Source organism: Cnephaeus nilssonii, assembly GCF_951640355.1.
Source record: "Cnephaeus nilssonii genome assembly, chromosome: X".
Taxonomy (NCBI): domain Eukaryota; kingdom Metazoa; phylum Chordata; class Mammalia; order Chiroptera; family Vespertilionidae; genus Cnephaeus; species Cnephaeus nilssonii.
In genome coordinates this window covers 119,499,207-119,515,667 of record NC_137071.1, presented here as the reverse complement: position 1 = coordinate 119,515,667, position 16,461 = coordinate 119,499,207, and the positions used below count along the sequence as shown (strand labels likewise).

The following is a 16,461-nucleotide window of genomic DNA, read 5'->3' as shown; positions in this document are numbered from 1 at the left end:
TCAAATACCAAGCTATTAATATATATACATATACGTGTGTGTGTGTGTGTGTGTGTGTGTGTGTGTATATATATATTTTTTTTTCAATTACAGTTGACATTCAGTATTATTTTATACTAGAGGCCCAGTGCACGAATTCGTGCACGGGTGGGGTCCCTCGGCCTGGCTGGCAACTGGGGCCCACTGGGGCCATCTCACCCAGTCCCGATCGGGGCCAATGGGAGCCGGCCAGCTGGGGAGGGACCGCGGGAGGTTGGTTGGCTGGCTGGCTGGCCTGGGAGGGACTACAGGAGGGCTCCAGGGCATGTCCAGCCCGTCTCGCCCCGTCCCGATCAGCCGGATCTCAGCAGCAAGCTAACCTACCGGTCGGAGCATCTTCCCCCTGGTGGTCAGTGTGCGTCATAGGGACTGGTCGAGTGGTCGACTGAATGGTCGACCGATCGGTCGGACACTTAGCATATGAGGTTTTTATATATATACTAGAGGCCCGGTGCACAAAATTCGTGCACCGGGGGGGTGGGGGGTGCGGGGCGGTGTCCCTCAGCCCAGCCTGCACCCTCTCCAATCTGGGACCCCTTGAGGGATGTCCAACTTCCTGTTTAGGCCCGATCCCATTAGGGATCCTCTCACAATCCAGGACTGCTCGCTCCCAACTGCTCGCCTGCCTGCCTTCCTGATTGCCCCTAAACACTTCTGCCTGCCAGCCTGATCACCCCCTAACCACTCCCCTGCAAGCCTGATTGATGCCTAACTGCTCCCCTGCCAGCCTGTTTGCCCCTAACTGCCCTCCCCTGCAGGCGTGGGTCCCCCCCCAACTGCCCTTCCCTGCAGACCCCGTCACCCCCAACTACCCTCCTCTGCCTGCTTGGTCACCCCTAACTGCCCTTCCCTGCAGGCTTGATCGCCCTCAACTGCTCTTCCTTGCAGGCCTGGTCCCTCCCAACTGCCCTCCCCTGCTGGCCATCTTGTGGTGGCCATCTTGTGTCCACATAGGGGCAACATGGGGGCAGCCATCTTGTGTGTTGGAGTGATGGTCAATTTGCAAATTACTCTTTTATTAGATAGGATAGTTTCAGACATACAGCACAGTGGTTAGACAATTGTATAATTTATGAAGTGATCCCCCTGATACATAGTTAGTCCTAGTACACACCTAGGACCATACATAGTTATTACAATATTATTGACTATATTCCCGGTGCATGACAATTCATGCACTGGAGGGGAGGTCCCTCATCCTGGCCTGCCCCTCACAGTCCGGGAACCCTCAGGGGTGGGAGGTGACCCGGTGATCAGGGGAAGGCAATGCCCCCATCACACCTCTGCTGCTGCCACTGCCAGCAGCGCAAGCCTCAGCCGGCCCTGATTACCTGAACCTTGGGCGGCCCTGGGTAGCTGGGCAGCCACCATCCGAGGCTTGTCTGCGCCTCAGGCTGGCCCTGGGCAGCTGAGCAGACGCCATCCAAGGCTTTCCTGCGCCCCGGGCCAGCCCTGGGTGGCTGGGGGGGCTGAGGGGACCAGGGGACTCCAGAGGTGGGGGTGGGCCCAGCCTTGCCGCGCACCTACCACCCCAGTGGGGCTGAGGGGACTGGGCGCCGCCATCTTGTGGCTGTGGGCACCGCCATCTTTGTGACTGTGTGAGGATTAATTAGCATATTCCCTCTTTATTAGATAGGATGCTATAACAAGGTATTTCAAGGAGAAAAATATAACAAAAGTAACAAAGAAGCTCAAAAGAAGTAAATGAACTTGAAAACTTCAAAGACTCATTTAGCAGCTAAACTTCCAGGTATAAGAGCTTTTATAAAGTATTTTCCCTCTTTTGTCACAGCTGCCCCCATATGACAACAAAGGTTTTTTGGAATCATATATATGAACATGAGAAATTAAAACTTCTGTCCCTCACCCTAGCCAGTATGGCTCAATTGGTTGAACATTATCCTGTGCACCAAAAGGTCAATTCCTGGTCAGGGCACATACTCAGGTTGTGGTTTTAGTCCCCGGTAGGGGGCATGCAGGGGACAGCCAATTGCTGTTTCTCACATCAATGTCTGTCTGTCTGTTTGTGTGTGTCTGTCTGTCTCTCTCTCTCTCCCCCCGCTTCCACCCTAAAATCAATTTTAAAATATTTTTTAAAAAACTTGTGTCCCTCCAAATCATGTTGAGGCTTTAATCTATGTTTGTAAGATTCATGTTTGAAAATATGTATTAGAGGCCCAGTGTACGAAAATTTGTGTACTTGGGGGTAGGAGGGAGGAGCCTTTAGTCCAGCCTGAGCCCTCTCGAAGCCCGGAAGCCCCCGGGGCATGTCCAACTGATGGCTTATGCCCATAGTCAGACATCCTTAGTGCTGTGATGGAGGCAGGAGAGGCTCCCACCAATGTTGCTGCGCTCGCCAGCTGTTAGCCTGGCTTGTGGCTGAGCAGCGCTCCCCCTGTGGAAGTATACTGACCACCAGGTGGCAGCTCCAGCCCCACACCCCCATCACCCCACTGCCACTGCCACCGGTGGCCACTGCCCCCCAATTGCTGTCCCCTCCCTCTGCCCGCTGGCACCCGCCTTGGCTGGCCTGACACCGCCCACTTGCTGGTCCCGCCCCCCACCGACTGTTCTGCCATTTGGTCTATTTGCATATTAAGCTTTTATTATATAGGACAAGCTCAATATAAAAACACAGAAGTACCTACCTTTACTGGAAATTTCAACTGGTTGTACACTTCTGAAACCAGGAGATTGTGGCTAAGTGTCTTCCTCATCTTCATAATTCGAACAATTGCAGCATCAATTTGATACTGTCTGTCTTGAAATACTCTTTCTGTAGTGCTTGCTTGTTCCTCAACCTAACAAAAAAAGTTTCACTTAGGAATTGTATCTGAAGTTAAACTTGATTACTTACACTAATTTTACATTTTAGGAACATGACACACTGTTAATGGGCTAAATATGCTGAATTATCTAAAGGACCTTTATAAATACAGAAAATTACAGGGGAAAAAAACATAACTTCTTTCTGTCCTAATTATATTGCCCTGTACCTATGAAGTTATATCAATATTAGTTAATAAAAAATACAATCTTTGAGTTGTTTTTCTAATAGACACCAGATGATATAGAACTTGGTTATTTTATTCTGTCCTTGAAATTTTCTAAATGTGTCACAAGGGGTTGTTGAGTCGATTTCTGTATACTTCTCTGTAAAAATGATTGACTCTGACCTCTGACTCAAAATATCGTACTAACTAGCTAAGCTAACAGAGTCAAACTTTTTTAAAATAATTTTTGTGCCTTGCTGGTGTAGCTCAGTGGTTGAGCGTCAACCTATGAACCAGGAGGTCATGGCACATGCCTGGGTTGCAGGCTCAATCCCCAGTATAGGGCGTGCAGGGGACAGCCAATCAATGATTCTCTCTCATCACTGATGTTTCTATATCTCTCTCTCCGAAAAGTAAATAAATAAAAAATTTTAAAATGTAATTTTTAGCACTTACATCAAAAGAATAGTTTGGGTCCTAACCGGTTTGGCTCAGTGGATAGAGTCGGCCTGCAGACTGAAAGGTCCCAGGTTCGATTCCGGTCAAGGACACGTACCTTGGTTGTAGGCACATCCCCAGTAGGAGGTGTGCAGGAGGCAGCTGATCGATGTTTCTCTCTCATCGATGTTTCTTTTTTTTTTTAAATATATTTTATTGATTTTTCACAGAGAGGAAGAGAGAGGGATAGAGAGTCAGAAACATCGATGAGAGAGAAACATCGATCAGCTGCCTCCTGCACACCCCCTATTGGGGATGTGCCCGCAACCAAGGCACATGCCCTTGACCGGAATCGAACCTGGGACCCTTCAGTCCGCAGGCCGACGCTCTATCCACTGAGCCACACCGGTCAGGGCTCTCATCGATGTTTCTAACTCTCTATCCCTCTCCCTTCCTCTCTAAAAAATCAATACAATATATTAAAAAAAAAAGAATAGTTTGGGCTTTTTGCCAGCAGTTTCTCTCTGATACAGCATAAATGTTTAAAAAGGACACAGTCATCTTCTAAGGCAGTGGTCGGCAAACTCATTAGTCAACAGAACCAAATATCAACAGTACAATGATTGAAATTTCTTTTGAGAGCCAAATTTTTTAAACTTAAACTTCTTCTAACGCCACTTCTTCAAAATAGACTCGCCCAGGCCGTGGTATTTTGTGGAAGAGCCACACTCAAGGGGCCAAAGAGCCGCATGTGGCCCGCGAGCCACAGTTTGCCGACCACGGTTCTAAGGGAATATCACATCTTTGATGTAAATGTAAACAAAACAGGAGCTTGTCTGAGATATTGACCTCTGTCCCACATTAAAACTTTTTCTGGTTTCAATTAATGCTATGGTTCCTTAATAAAAATCATACAAATTCAAAAGGCAAAAACCAACAAAATATTCACTATTAATCAAAGAAATACTAAATCATTCAGATTTTTCATCAAGCAAGTTGGCAAAAATTTAAAAAAGAAAATACAATCTTAATGCTGGTGAGGGCACTGTTAAGTCAGGCAGTCATGCTGCTAGACAAGAGTGTAAATTGGTACAGCCTTTCTGGAACACAATATGACATAATGTATTAAGACTCTTCAAATGTTCATACTCATTGACCCAACAGATCTACTTCCATGAATTTATCATAAGGGGAGGCTCAGAGAGATTAAGATTTAGGTACAAAGAGGTTTCTTACAGTTTTATTTACAAATACTAAAAATTTTTTAGCCCTGTAAAAGAATATTGTATGGCCATCTGCCATTTTATCAAGATATTTATTTAATAGCATGGAAGAAGTCTAAAGATTTAATATTAAACACAAAACGCAGAATATAAAACTATGTCCAATATCAAGTCTAACTGTGTGCACCTCCCTTGCAAAAAAACCCCTGCAAAATCAAATACTGAAATACACTGACCTAGAGATAGCCATAGAAAATATTAACACCAGTGGTAGTATTATAGCTATAAAATCTTCTTTATAGCCCTAACCGGTTTGGCTCAGTGGATAGAGTGTCGGCCTGCGGACTCAATGGTCCCAGGTTCGATTCCAGTCAAGGGCATGTACCTTGGTTGCAGGCACAAGTAGGGGGTGTGCAGGAGGCAGCTGATTGATGTTTCTCTCTCATCGATGTTTCTAACTCTCTCTCCCTCTCTCTTCCTCTCTGTAAAAAATCCTAAAATATATTTAAAAAATAAAAACACAATCTTCTTTATCAATTTTTATCACGAACACATATAATTCCAGTGCATTAGGATGAGGAGAATGTAAAAGAAATACCGTTTCTTTCATTTGGATTTGGTTGATCTTTATCCTGAAAAGTTTGTGTTTGAAATCATCATTACAAATGAACTTGTCACCATCTTCGATATCTTTGCCCTTCGGATTTTTTGCCAGAACTCTAGCTTTGCCACAGGCCAAAGACTGCAGTGTTCTCCTTAATTCGCCATCCTCTGAAGAAGAAATAGTGGCTTAGTCATTTATAATAGCTCATCAACAAGAATAGTGACATTCAACCTTAATCTAGCTTCCACCCCATCCCTCTATTAATATTGTTTCCTTTTTACCCCACGGTCACCAATGACTCCCTCTGTATTTCATCTAATGGATTTTTTTCCTGGTTATCCTCTAAAGACTTAAATTACCATTCCATGTGAATTAACTACCAAACCTTCAGAAATGTTATCTCACTTCTCTCCAGTCCCACATTTAAAGGACACTCCACCTGGCTGTTTTTACTATCATCTACTCCAGTATGTTCAAAATTTTATTCATCATCTTCCCCATAAAACTGGGTCTTCTTTCCAACTGTTAGTCATGAATCTACCAACCTATTCGGGTGAGAAACCCTGCAATTATATTTTTTCCCCTTCATCTTCCACTTATCTATTAAGTTGTTGCTTCCTTAGAGATGCCTGTTCTCCATTCTCATTGGCCTCATACTAGTCTAAGCCCCTATCATTTTATGACAGAATTACCCCACTAGTTACTGGACTGGAACCTCTTCATCTTCCAAACTATCCTATATAAGTGACTTCCATTATGTCACACACTCGAGACCCTACAATATGTTTCATTTCCTATATTTGTAAGTCTCTACCCATCTTACCCTAACTTTTTAATCTCCCTATTCTGTGCTGCAGTTAAACTCTTCATGACTCCTACTCACACTGTGCTCATTGCTACCTCCAAGTCTTTTCTCACAATATGTCCACTTGCAGCATATGCTTTCTCCCTAACTAAAGCTTGAAGGTCCAGCTCAAGTCCCAACCCCTTCATAAAGGCTTTCCCAAATATACCACTCCACAGTGATCTCTTGCTTTGCCAAATCCCTTACACACTACGAGTCAGCACCACAGATTGGTACTAGAAATTATTTCAAGTGTCATTTCCTCCTTTCCCAGTGGTTACATTAGGAGTGCCAAAGAGAGGGATTATTCCTTTATATCCCCCCAGAGCTCTTAACCTAGCGGAGTGCACAGAGTAGACACTGAATAATGCTTGCTAATCAACTGATTCAACACAAACCTATTCCAGTAGCCTGCTTGATCTCTTCTAAACTGAACTCCTCTCCCTCATTAAACATCAGCAGCACTAGTGTTTGAAAAAGAGAGACTTGGAGTTCTTTTTTACCCTGTTGGAGAAACAGCAGTGTTTAGCCATCATTTTTTTAAAAAACAGATGAAACATTAATCAAATAACTACTCTCTTACAGGAAAAACATTTTTTTTTCAATTATTGGACTTAGAAACATGGATTAACAGTATCCAGAAAAGCCAGTATGTTCAGTATTGGGCTTAGGTGTGGTCCTACCTAAAACAGGAGGAAGTATTAGGTGACCTTTCTAAAGTCCTTTTTAAAGCCTTATAATTAAAACTGAACAACAAAGTAATGAAAACTAATAACTTAGCCTTCTTATTTGTCATTACAGATATTTATCATGAGCAGCAAGAAATCACTATTTCAAATGCATTTTTGACTTTTTTGATTTAGGTAAGTCATGAAAAGCTGCAGGAACTCTATTCTCTAGCCCCCAGCAACAAGAAAATAAGTTTTCTGTCAAGAAGTGGCAGTGGATTCTACTAGTACATCCACGGGTGGGGAAAGAGTGGGCAAAAGGGTTACTGTTCTTGGTTTTGCAGCAGGGTCAAATCAACTGTGGAAAGGACCAAATTCTTATAATATACAGAAAGCTTTGACAAGCTATCACTGTCATATAGGCATTAAGGACACAGTTATAAACAAGTTAGGAGGGATGACCTCAATATCAAAGATGAACGTGAAAATTAAGTTTGAAGAACATCCACTTACCTCTTTAAATTCTGCCTTTAACACACAGTGTCCTAGGGTCGACTGCCATTGAAGTTTCCTGCCACTATGTTTGCCTAGGTAAAATGTCTTAAAAATCTCCTGAAGTTTTACCATCTACAGTAAATAAAATAAAGCTTTATTTAAGCTGTTTCCAATATTACACATTCACCACTCTTTATATTTACCTCATGTATACTAATTTCTGGATGTTTTGAAGACTATCCAATAGGTCCACTGATCACTGATATAAGGCAATGATTCCCCAATTACCAAATCTAATGGCATTTATCAGTCTTCACACTCTTGCTTTAATCATTCCCTCTTTTGAAACATTTATCTCCAATGGCTTTTGTGCCTCTGCACCATGCTAGATCCTTTCTCTCACTATTGCTTCTTCATTGGTTTTCTTCACAGATTCCTCTTCCAACCACCTTCCAAATGACAGCCCTTTCCAAAGTTCTGCCTCAGCCGTCTTCTTCCTGTTTCTACATTCTCCCTCCTAATGAGAGATCTACTCCCTGGAGGATTTTCAGTTATCTTTCTCTCTAGTCTTAACCCCTTTTCTAAGCTTCAGTCCTAAGTTCAACATTTCCCCAAGGAGTTAGGATGGATTTACTCAAGCACTCATCACTCAGCCATCCAATCCCCAGGTGACACATGAGCAAGACTTTTTGAGCGCTGAGCAGAGAGGTGAGTACTATCTTGGGAAATGAAAGAAGAGCCAGGGAAATCAGCCCTGAACCCAGAAACTTGGCATCTTTATGCTCTAATGATATTAATGCAAAAGTAATATAAATAGAAGAATAAAACATTAAAATAGCTGGCATTTTGTATTGGTGTGCTTACTGTCACAAACTTTTATTAAAAGTATTTTCAATGACAAACAAAATAGAAGTGTCATGTATTTCTATGCTTATAACTCAAGTCCTAAACAGCAACTCTTACCTCTGGCGGTAAATGGACTTCCATAGGCACATATGTTGGCCAATAACCCATTGTCAGGATATTCACAGTTAATTCAATATTCCCAGGTACATTCTGGTTCTGCATATACTACAATAAGATCAAACACACACACTGAGATTTTAAAACTAAAAATGGAAACATTTCATTTCATAATAATGACCCATTCAAGAAGTTCCCCATTATAAAATTACATGCAAATACTGACCATCTCTAAAATAAAAGGCAACTATTAAAGGACTACAAATGAAGCCTATATTAAATGCACTACAAAAGTGCACTGGTTAACATTTTGTTACAATGGCACAAGGTCACATGACCTCGTTAGAGGCATTATCAACTTAAGTGGTCTCTCACATATAGCTGGGCTGTTATAGGATCTCTTCATTGTTTTCCCCATACCACCTGTAGTCCCCACCTTTGGAGACCCCTATGTGGTTTGGAACACTTTGCAGCAACCCCCATTCCTCACCCCACCAGCCAGCCCAAGTCTCCGGTTTTTCACTTGCTCCACCGCCTGTTTGCAGGGGGTGACCTGAAGTGGGGAAGGAAGAAAAAGGGGAAAGGGCAAAGCAGATAAACCCTATTCTGTAGCTACCATAGGACCCATGATCCTACTGATCCTGATCTTTCTCTTGAGTCTTCAACTCATTTCCCACTGTAGCAATATAGTGGTAAAAAAGTCATTATTAAAACCCTAAGAGAGGAAAATCTCATTTGCTATCACTATTCCTATGTTTTTAAATATTTCAAAACCACCTCTCATAACATCTGCGAAACTTTGGATCTATAGCTTCTCATTGCCAATGTTCCAAAGGCTTTACACAACCACTCTGTCACATCTCCTCCCTCTCCATTGCCAGCTTTCAACATGTGAATCATCAACAGTGATTAGATGCTAGAGAAAGTCCTGTTCTATCTAGCTACAGCTTTTCTTGTTCTGACTTCAGCTCAATACACTTTATTTCTATTTTTGTGTTATCATGGGTATACATTGAGAATATTAAAGTAGGTCAAATATACTTACATTTCACTTAAGTTGCTATGAAATATTTACAAAAACATGTTTCTATTTATCCTTTTCAGTACAAACCACAGCAAGGAGATAACTAAATATATTTAAGTTCAAGGGATGAAGTAAGAGTTTAACTCACTTTTACCTGTTTGAACTGAATCATGATGTCTTTAGAAAGTTCCATGTCTTTAAACATTCCTTCAAGTTTGCTGGTGAAAGCAGCTCCACATTCTATTAAAGATGTTTATACATTTATAATATTTCAAAGTGGTTAAAAACAAGGAATTTAAAATTAAGAACATGAATGTAAAACAAAGTAATAGCATGAACTATGATTTGTAATTATTCATAAGAATAAAAAAATCCCTACCCCAAAGTGTATGCCCCACTAATTGAGAATCAAACTCTTTAATCCTATAGTAGTAACCTTATCTCCTACTTAGGAATAAAATAAATGGGAAATATTTTATACAAATAATAAAAACAAGAAGAATCTTTTATTTTTTAAGAATCACAACAGCTCTGGACATGTTTGCAAAAATAGGCTGGAAACCTCATGAGCTTACTTAATTTATATTTTCATCATATGAACATAGAATAATTGACAAAACAGTAAAAATTAAGCTAACGTCCCCCTCCCTCCCAGAAATCAAAGAAGAAAATGAACAGAAAGAATGACAAACATACCATGTTTAAGTTTTGAGAGCATTGATTTTTCAGCATCTACAGATGCACTCTTCCCAACTAACAGGCGTTTGGCTAAATCTTTCTTATAGAAGGCCTCAAAAACATCCTTGCCTATGTTAAATAATAAAACATTCCAATTAAAAGTTCTGACAAAATTGCTTTGAAGTACTTAATAAATCACACCATTACTCCAAGTTATTTAAATTTATACATTTTATCCAAGTTCGTTAAATGCAAGAAATATTAGAAGCAGACATTTGTATCAGATGTTTCAAAAGTTCCCTGTGCCCTGGCCAGTATTTCTCAGTGGTTAGAGCATTGGCCCACACATTGAAGGGTCACAGGTTCAATTCTTAGTCAAGGGATCGGGCTCATACCTGGATTGCAGATTTAATCCCCAGTTTTGGTCCACATGTGCAGGAGGCAACCAATCGATGTCTGTCCGTCTGTCTGTCTGTCTGTCTCTCTCCCTCCTTCCCTCCCTCCCTCCCTCCTTTCTACTCTATAAAATCAATGGGAAAAAATACCCTAGGGCAGTGGTTGGCAAACTCATTAGTCAACAGAGCTAAATATCAACAGTACAACGATTGAAATTTCTTTTGAGAGCCAAATTTTTTTAAAATATATTTTATTGATTTTTTACAGAGAGGAAGAGAGAGGGATAGAGTTAGAAACATTGATGACAGAGAAACATCGATCAGCTGCCTCTTGCACACCCCCTACTGGGGATGTGCCCGCAACCAAGGTACATGCCCTTGACCGGAATCGAACCTGGGACCCTTGAGTCCGCAGGCCGACGCTCTATCCACTGAGCCAAACCGGTTTCGGCGAGAGCCAAATTTTTTAAACTTAAACTTCTTCTAACGCCACTTCTTCAAAATACTCGCCCAGGCCGTGGTATTTTGTGGAAGAGCCACACTCAAGGGGCCAAAGAGCCTCATGTGGTTCGAGAGCCGAAGTTTGCCGACCACAGCCCTAGGGTGAGGGAGGATTAACAAAAAAAAAAAGTTCCTTGCTACAAAAAATTAAGACTGCATTAACTTTTCTTTAGAAAAGCTTTAGTCACCCTAGCTGGTTTGGCTCAGTGGATAGAGTGCCAGCCTGCAGACTAAAGAGTCCCGGGTTCAATTCTGATCAAGGGCATGTACCTAGGCTGCAGGCTTGATCCCCTGGCCCTGGTCAGTGTGCGTGTGAGAGGCAACCAATTGATGTGTCTCTCTCACATTGATGTTTTCCTCTCTCTGTCTCTCCCTGTCCCTTCCACTCTCTCTAAAAATCAATGGAGAACTATCCTTGGGTAAAGATTAAGAAAAAAAAATAAATTAAAAAAAAGAAAAGCTTTAGTCAACTAGTAGCTTTAGCATCAATACTCTAGAGATTACAACAAGTAACAAAAATCAAGGCTACTAATAATGGAAAAGTCAAAACACAGGGCAATTAAATAATATTCCTCAAGCATCCCAATGAATTAAAATGCAAGGAATGTAATCAAATTTTAAATATCCCAAATAGAATTTTACATTAACTCCCAAATAATACTTCCAGGTTGATTATACTTGCTAATTTCTCTGTTGAGTGTTTTAAAAGAAAAATATTAAAATTAAAATAAACTTACCATAGATAAATCTAAATATGATCATAATTTTATCCAACATTTTTTCAAGTTCCTCATCTGTAGCTTCTTTGTTGCCAGCACGAAGCTTTGAATCTACATATTTAGCTAAAATGGGGGGAAAGTTTGTTGTTAAGTGATCACAGATATCCTTATCATACTGGGCATTACATATACCCAAACAGAAGTATGATATACTGAGTTTTTCAGTGCTTCAGAGGTATACATGCATTTCTTTAAACAATGTCACAGAGTTAGCAAATATTAGTCTTAACTCAAATCCAAGTCTTCTGGCTCCAGACCTAATGTACTTTCCACTAAAGTGTCCATTTTAAAATGATGGTAAGCAATCTTAAAATTACTACTTTTCTATTAAAACAAACCATATGAATTAGAGTTGAAGGCAAAATTTGCAAAAAATTTAAGTAAAAGTAGTACACCAATGAAATTTTATCCTCTTCGCAGAAGACCCTAGACCTTCTCAGAGTACATCTTCTTCTGACATTAAGGGGTACTGAGGTGTGAAAACCTGAGAAACACTACAGTTAATCACACCCTTACACTAAGTGGGCCCAGATTATTTGGTTTGTTTTTGTCCTGGGCATTTCCTTTTCTCACTGGCAATTTTAATTTCTGGTATACTTTCTTGTACCCCTAACTATGAGCCTCTAAAAATAGCAACTGATCCTCTAAACTGCTGTGGCCTTATAAAATAGATCTCGAGCTTATTATAAACAAAAATAAATAGGGTCCAATGTACTGTCTTACAATGAAAGAACATAATGTTTGACAGGTTGGCTTTGAGTCTTTCTTTAGTTTCAAGAACTAATATTCCTTATATTCGGTTTCTTAGAAACTACCAGCTAAGCAACATCAAATAAATTGTGTTGATATATTGCCATCCTGTCAAAATTTCAGGTTAACTGAAATTTTATGAATAAAAGAAAAACATTTAATAACTGGAAAAAGAGACTGAAAAAGTACCTATAAGTTCGGCAGGTTTGTTTGGTCTCTTGTTAATGAATGTTTCAAATGCTTCTTTCATGGCGTTGATAAATTTTTCATTCTTCAGAAAACAGATATCAATAATATGGTCAACCTTATCTTTAAAATCCAGCAATTCTTGAACCATGGTTTTATCTTTTTCAGGATTAATTACAATTGTGCTGCCAAATGCCTAAAAACAAAAATTACTTTTTACTAAAATTGAAATTATCCACAATGAAAACAATCCCCAAATCATATTTTAAGTAGGTATATATATTTTTAAATTTCAACAAGTAAAATAAAGCTGTTTTTGAAGTCAGGAAAAAATAAAGTGATAAAACATCTAGACTGATACCATTCCTCTGTACCACAAAATAATGAGCACTGGGTATACAATATCACAATGGGACATGATTGTAAGTCTCTAGGCTCTTTTTCCTACTTTTAAAGAAGTCAATTTTGCCCTAACTGGTTTGGCTCAGTGGATAGAGCATCGGCCTGCGGACTAAAGGGTCCCAGGTTCGATTCCAGTCAAGGGCATGTACCTTGGTTGTGGGCACATCCCCAGTAGGGGGTGTGCAGGAGGCAGCTGATCGATGTTTCTCTCTCATCAATGTTTCTAACTCTCTATCCCTCTCCCTTCCTCTCTGTAAAAAAATCAATAAAATATATATATTTTTAAAAAGAAGTCAACTTTAAGTTTTATAAAAATGGCAATCTGCCTTCGGATTTAAGAAAGGAAATGAAATTTTGGATCCAATAAAAGTCCTCTTTCCATATTCACTGCTATATAAGCATTGTAGCTAGAAATTACAGACAATATCAAGAAGGTAATGTTTCATTGCTGATTTACCACACAGCTATCATTCTCAGGTTGACTGCTCTCAAAATGCCCATTACTTTAAAAATATTGGGCCCAACCAGAGTGGCTCAGTTGGTTGAGTGTCGTCCTGTGCACTAAAAGATTGCCAGTTTGATTCCCAGTAAGGGCACATACTGGGTTTGATCCCATCAGGGCAACCAATCGATGTTTCTTTCTCACATCAATGTTTCTCTCTCTCTCCCCTTTCCTCTCTCTAAGTATGTCCTCTAAGGATTAAAATTTTATTTATTTATTTATTTATTTATTTATTTATTTACTTATTTATTTATTTAAATTCTCACCCAAGGCTATTTTTACATTGATTTTTAGAGAGAGTGGAAGAAAGAGGGAAAGACAGAAATATTGATGTGAGAGCAACACAATGATTGGTTGCCTCCTGCACATGCCCCAACTAGGGCCCAGGCTGGGGAGGAGCCTGCAACGAAGGTATGTGCCCTTGACCGGACTCAAACCCGGGACCTTTAGGTCAACAGGCCGATGCTCTAGCCACTGAGCAGAACTGGCTAGGGCTAACATTTTTTAAAAAATACTGGATCTAACAAGTACTAGTAAGAAATACTTGCTGATATGTACTCTAGGTGTACAGATTAAACCATGATGGAGAAAAAAATCACAAGTTAATTGTTAGTACCTTAATGTATTCAATCCACTGTTGCAAGAGAACCTGAACTCCCCCTCGAACTCTACTAAAGAGCTGATACAGAAGAGATAAATCTTGAATTCGGTTTTCATCAAGAAGGTTATTTAAACCTGAAATTTGAAACATTTTGGTATTTAAAAGGTAAACAAAAATGAGATATTTTAATGAAAATTAAGTTAAATTATTATTGCAATACTGGCCTGAACTATGGCTAGTCTGTGGATTTTATATAGAGATTTGCTTTAAATTAAACCCAAATAGAAAATCACCTTTCCAAGTGAAAATTAAATATAGGAAACTTTAACCTATAATAATAAAAATAATTGTGTAACAGCTTGTACCATTTAGCATGGTAGATCAAATGTATAAACCAATTTATAAAAACGAATTTGCATAAATGCACATTATAAAAATCTTGTATCTCTAGTAGCCATACTATACCTGGCATTAGTGTACATAGCTATATTTCAGAATATTGGATATGGCCTGTAGTATATCAAGAACCATACATTAATAGGCCAAGTTTAAATGAGGTTCTAATGTATTTGATTTTCAGAATGAAATAACAGTGTAACTGTATTCAAATTCTAAAATATATCCATTTTATACAAAAGAAAAGATGGTTGAAGAGAAAAGTAAGATTTTTTACCTATCACTGGCATTATCAAAGTAAATGCAGGGTATACTCTAGAAGTATAGTATTGCTAAGATCACTTAGCAATGCTTGGTAGAAGTGCTTGGTTTTATATGCTACAAACAAAAACACTTTAATGCAAAACGTAATGCCTTTCCTTATTGTAGTGTTACAAATAAAATCAAGAATTCCCAAATTCCCACTGTTTCTTCACCAGTGTTGGTGGACCTCTCTCATCTGAGCTCCTGTATCTTAAGTTAAGGAACGGGCACCTCTTGAAAGTTTACTGTGATGAATAGGAAAAAAGGGTTGTATCCATCCTTAGAAGTGCAGCCACCACATGCTATCAAGCTTTTAAAAGTGCAATCTTTAAATTTGTTTCAGTTGTTTGCTGCTATCTGATTTATAAATTGCCAATTACCTTTCTGAAGAATTGCTGTTAAGTGTTCACCAAGAAGTTGTTTTTCTACAGTAGCGATTAATGACTTCCTACAAAGAAAAAAAAAAGAGTTTAGAATTACTGAGATTTGACTTTTCTGAAATTTTAAAGCCTCTTCTGGGTGAGAAAAATCAAATAGCTCATTTTGTGTTAATTTTAATATTCCTATCCTATGTAGGAATCAGCATTACTCTATGCCTAAAAGAAGGAAAAGACTGAATATTTCAGTCTTTATCGGTGATCAGCATTACTCTATGCCTAAAAAAAGGAAAAGACTGCATATATGAAATAAACTAGAGGCCTGGTGCACAGATTCCTGCACACAGAAAAGAAATTAATTAGAAGGTGGCTAGTGGGGTGGGACTGGGCGAGACAGGCCTGACACGTCCTGGAGCCAACCTCCTGTTGTCCCTCCCTGGCCGTCGCACCTGGGGCGGCTGGCACTGGGGCGGCTGGCACTGGGGCGGCTGGCACTGGGGCTTGAAGGGTGTCCACGGAGTGAGCAGGGTCCCTCCCGCAGGTGGGGTCCCTCGGCCTGGCCTATAGGGATCAGGCCGAAACCAGCAGTCCGACATCCCCCAAGGGGTCCCGGAGTGCGAGAGGGCACTCTGCAAAGTTGCTGTTGCTTGGCAGCTCCTGCGTTGAGTGTCTGCCCCCTGGTAGTCAGTGCACATTGTACCTATCAGCCGGTCAGCTGGTCACTTAGCTTTTTATATATACACTAGAGGCCCAGTGCATGAAATTTATGCACTGGGGGGGGGGGTGTCCCTCAGCCCAGCCTGCACCCTCTCCAATCTGGGACCCCTCAGGGGATGTCCAACTGCTGGCAGTCGGACATCCCTCTCACAATCCGGGACTGCTGGCTCCCAACCGCTCGCCTGCCTGCCTGCCTGCCTGCCCCTAACCGCTTCTGCCTGCCAGCCTGATCACCCCCTAACCACTCCCCTGCCAGCCTGATCAACACCTAACTGCTACCCTGCCGGCCCGATCGCCCCCAACTGCCCTCCCCTGCAGGCCTGGTTGCCCCTAACTGCCCTCCCCTGCCAGCCTGGTCATCCCTAAATGCCCTCCCCTGCCAGCCTGGTCGCCCCTAACTGCCCTCCCCTGTAGGCCTGATCACCCACAACTTCCCTCCCCTGCTGGCCATCTTGTGGCAGCCATCTTGTGAAGACATGGGCATGGCCATTTTGTGACCACATGAGGGTGGCCATCTTTGTGCAAGGGTGTGACGGTCAATTTGAATATTACCTCTTTATTATATATGATTATACAGGATAGA

General features: G+C 40.8%; 1 protein-coding gene across 2 annotated transcripts in view; it reads right to left on the bottom strand.

The window, feature by feature from the left end:
• Positions 1-2,627: 2,627 nt before the first annotated feature.
• Positions 2,628-16,461, bottom strand: part of CUL4B (cullin 4B) — a 49,484-nt gene continuing 35,650 nt past the window's right edge. The window contains exons 10-20 of one of the 2 annotated variants that reach the window (XM_079765358.1): positions 15,165-15,232; positions 14,101-14,219; positions 12,584-12,776; positions 11,603-11,707; positions 9,988-10,098; positions 9,440-9,531; positions 8,268-8,375; positions 7,323-7,436; positions 6,540-6,645; positions 5,292-5,464; positions 2,628-2,840 (exon numbers count right to left, since the gene is read on the bottom strand). In XM_079765358.1, the coding sequence (XP_079621484.1) occupies positions 2,661-2,840; positions 5,292-5,464; positions 6,540-6,645; positions 7,323-7,436; positions 8,268-8,375; positions 9,440-9,531; positions 9,988-10,098; positions 11,603-11,707; positions 12,584-12,776; positions 14,101-14,219; positions 15,165-15,232 (1,369 nt within the window). In that variant the 3' untranslated portion in view covers positions 2,628-2,660. The remainder of the gene's footprint in view (positions 2,841-5,291; positions 5,465-6,539; positions 6,646-7,322; positions 7,437-8,267; positions 8,376-9,439; positions 9,532-9,987; positions 10,099-11,602; positions 11,708-12,583; positions 12,777-14,100; positions 14,220-15,164; positions 15,233-16,461) is intronic. The other variant, XM_079765359.1, reaches the window with a different exon arrangement.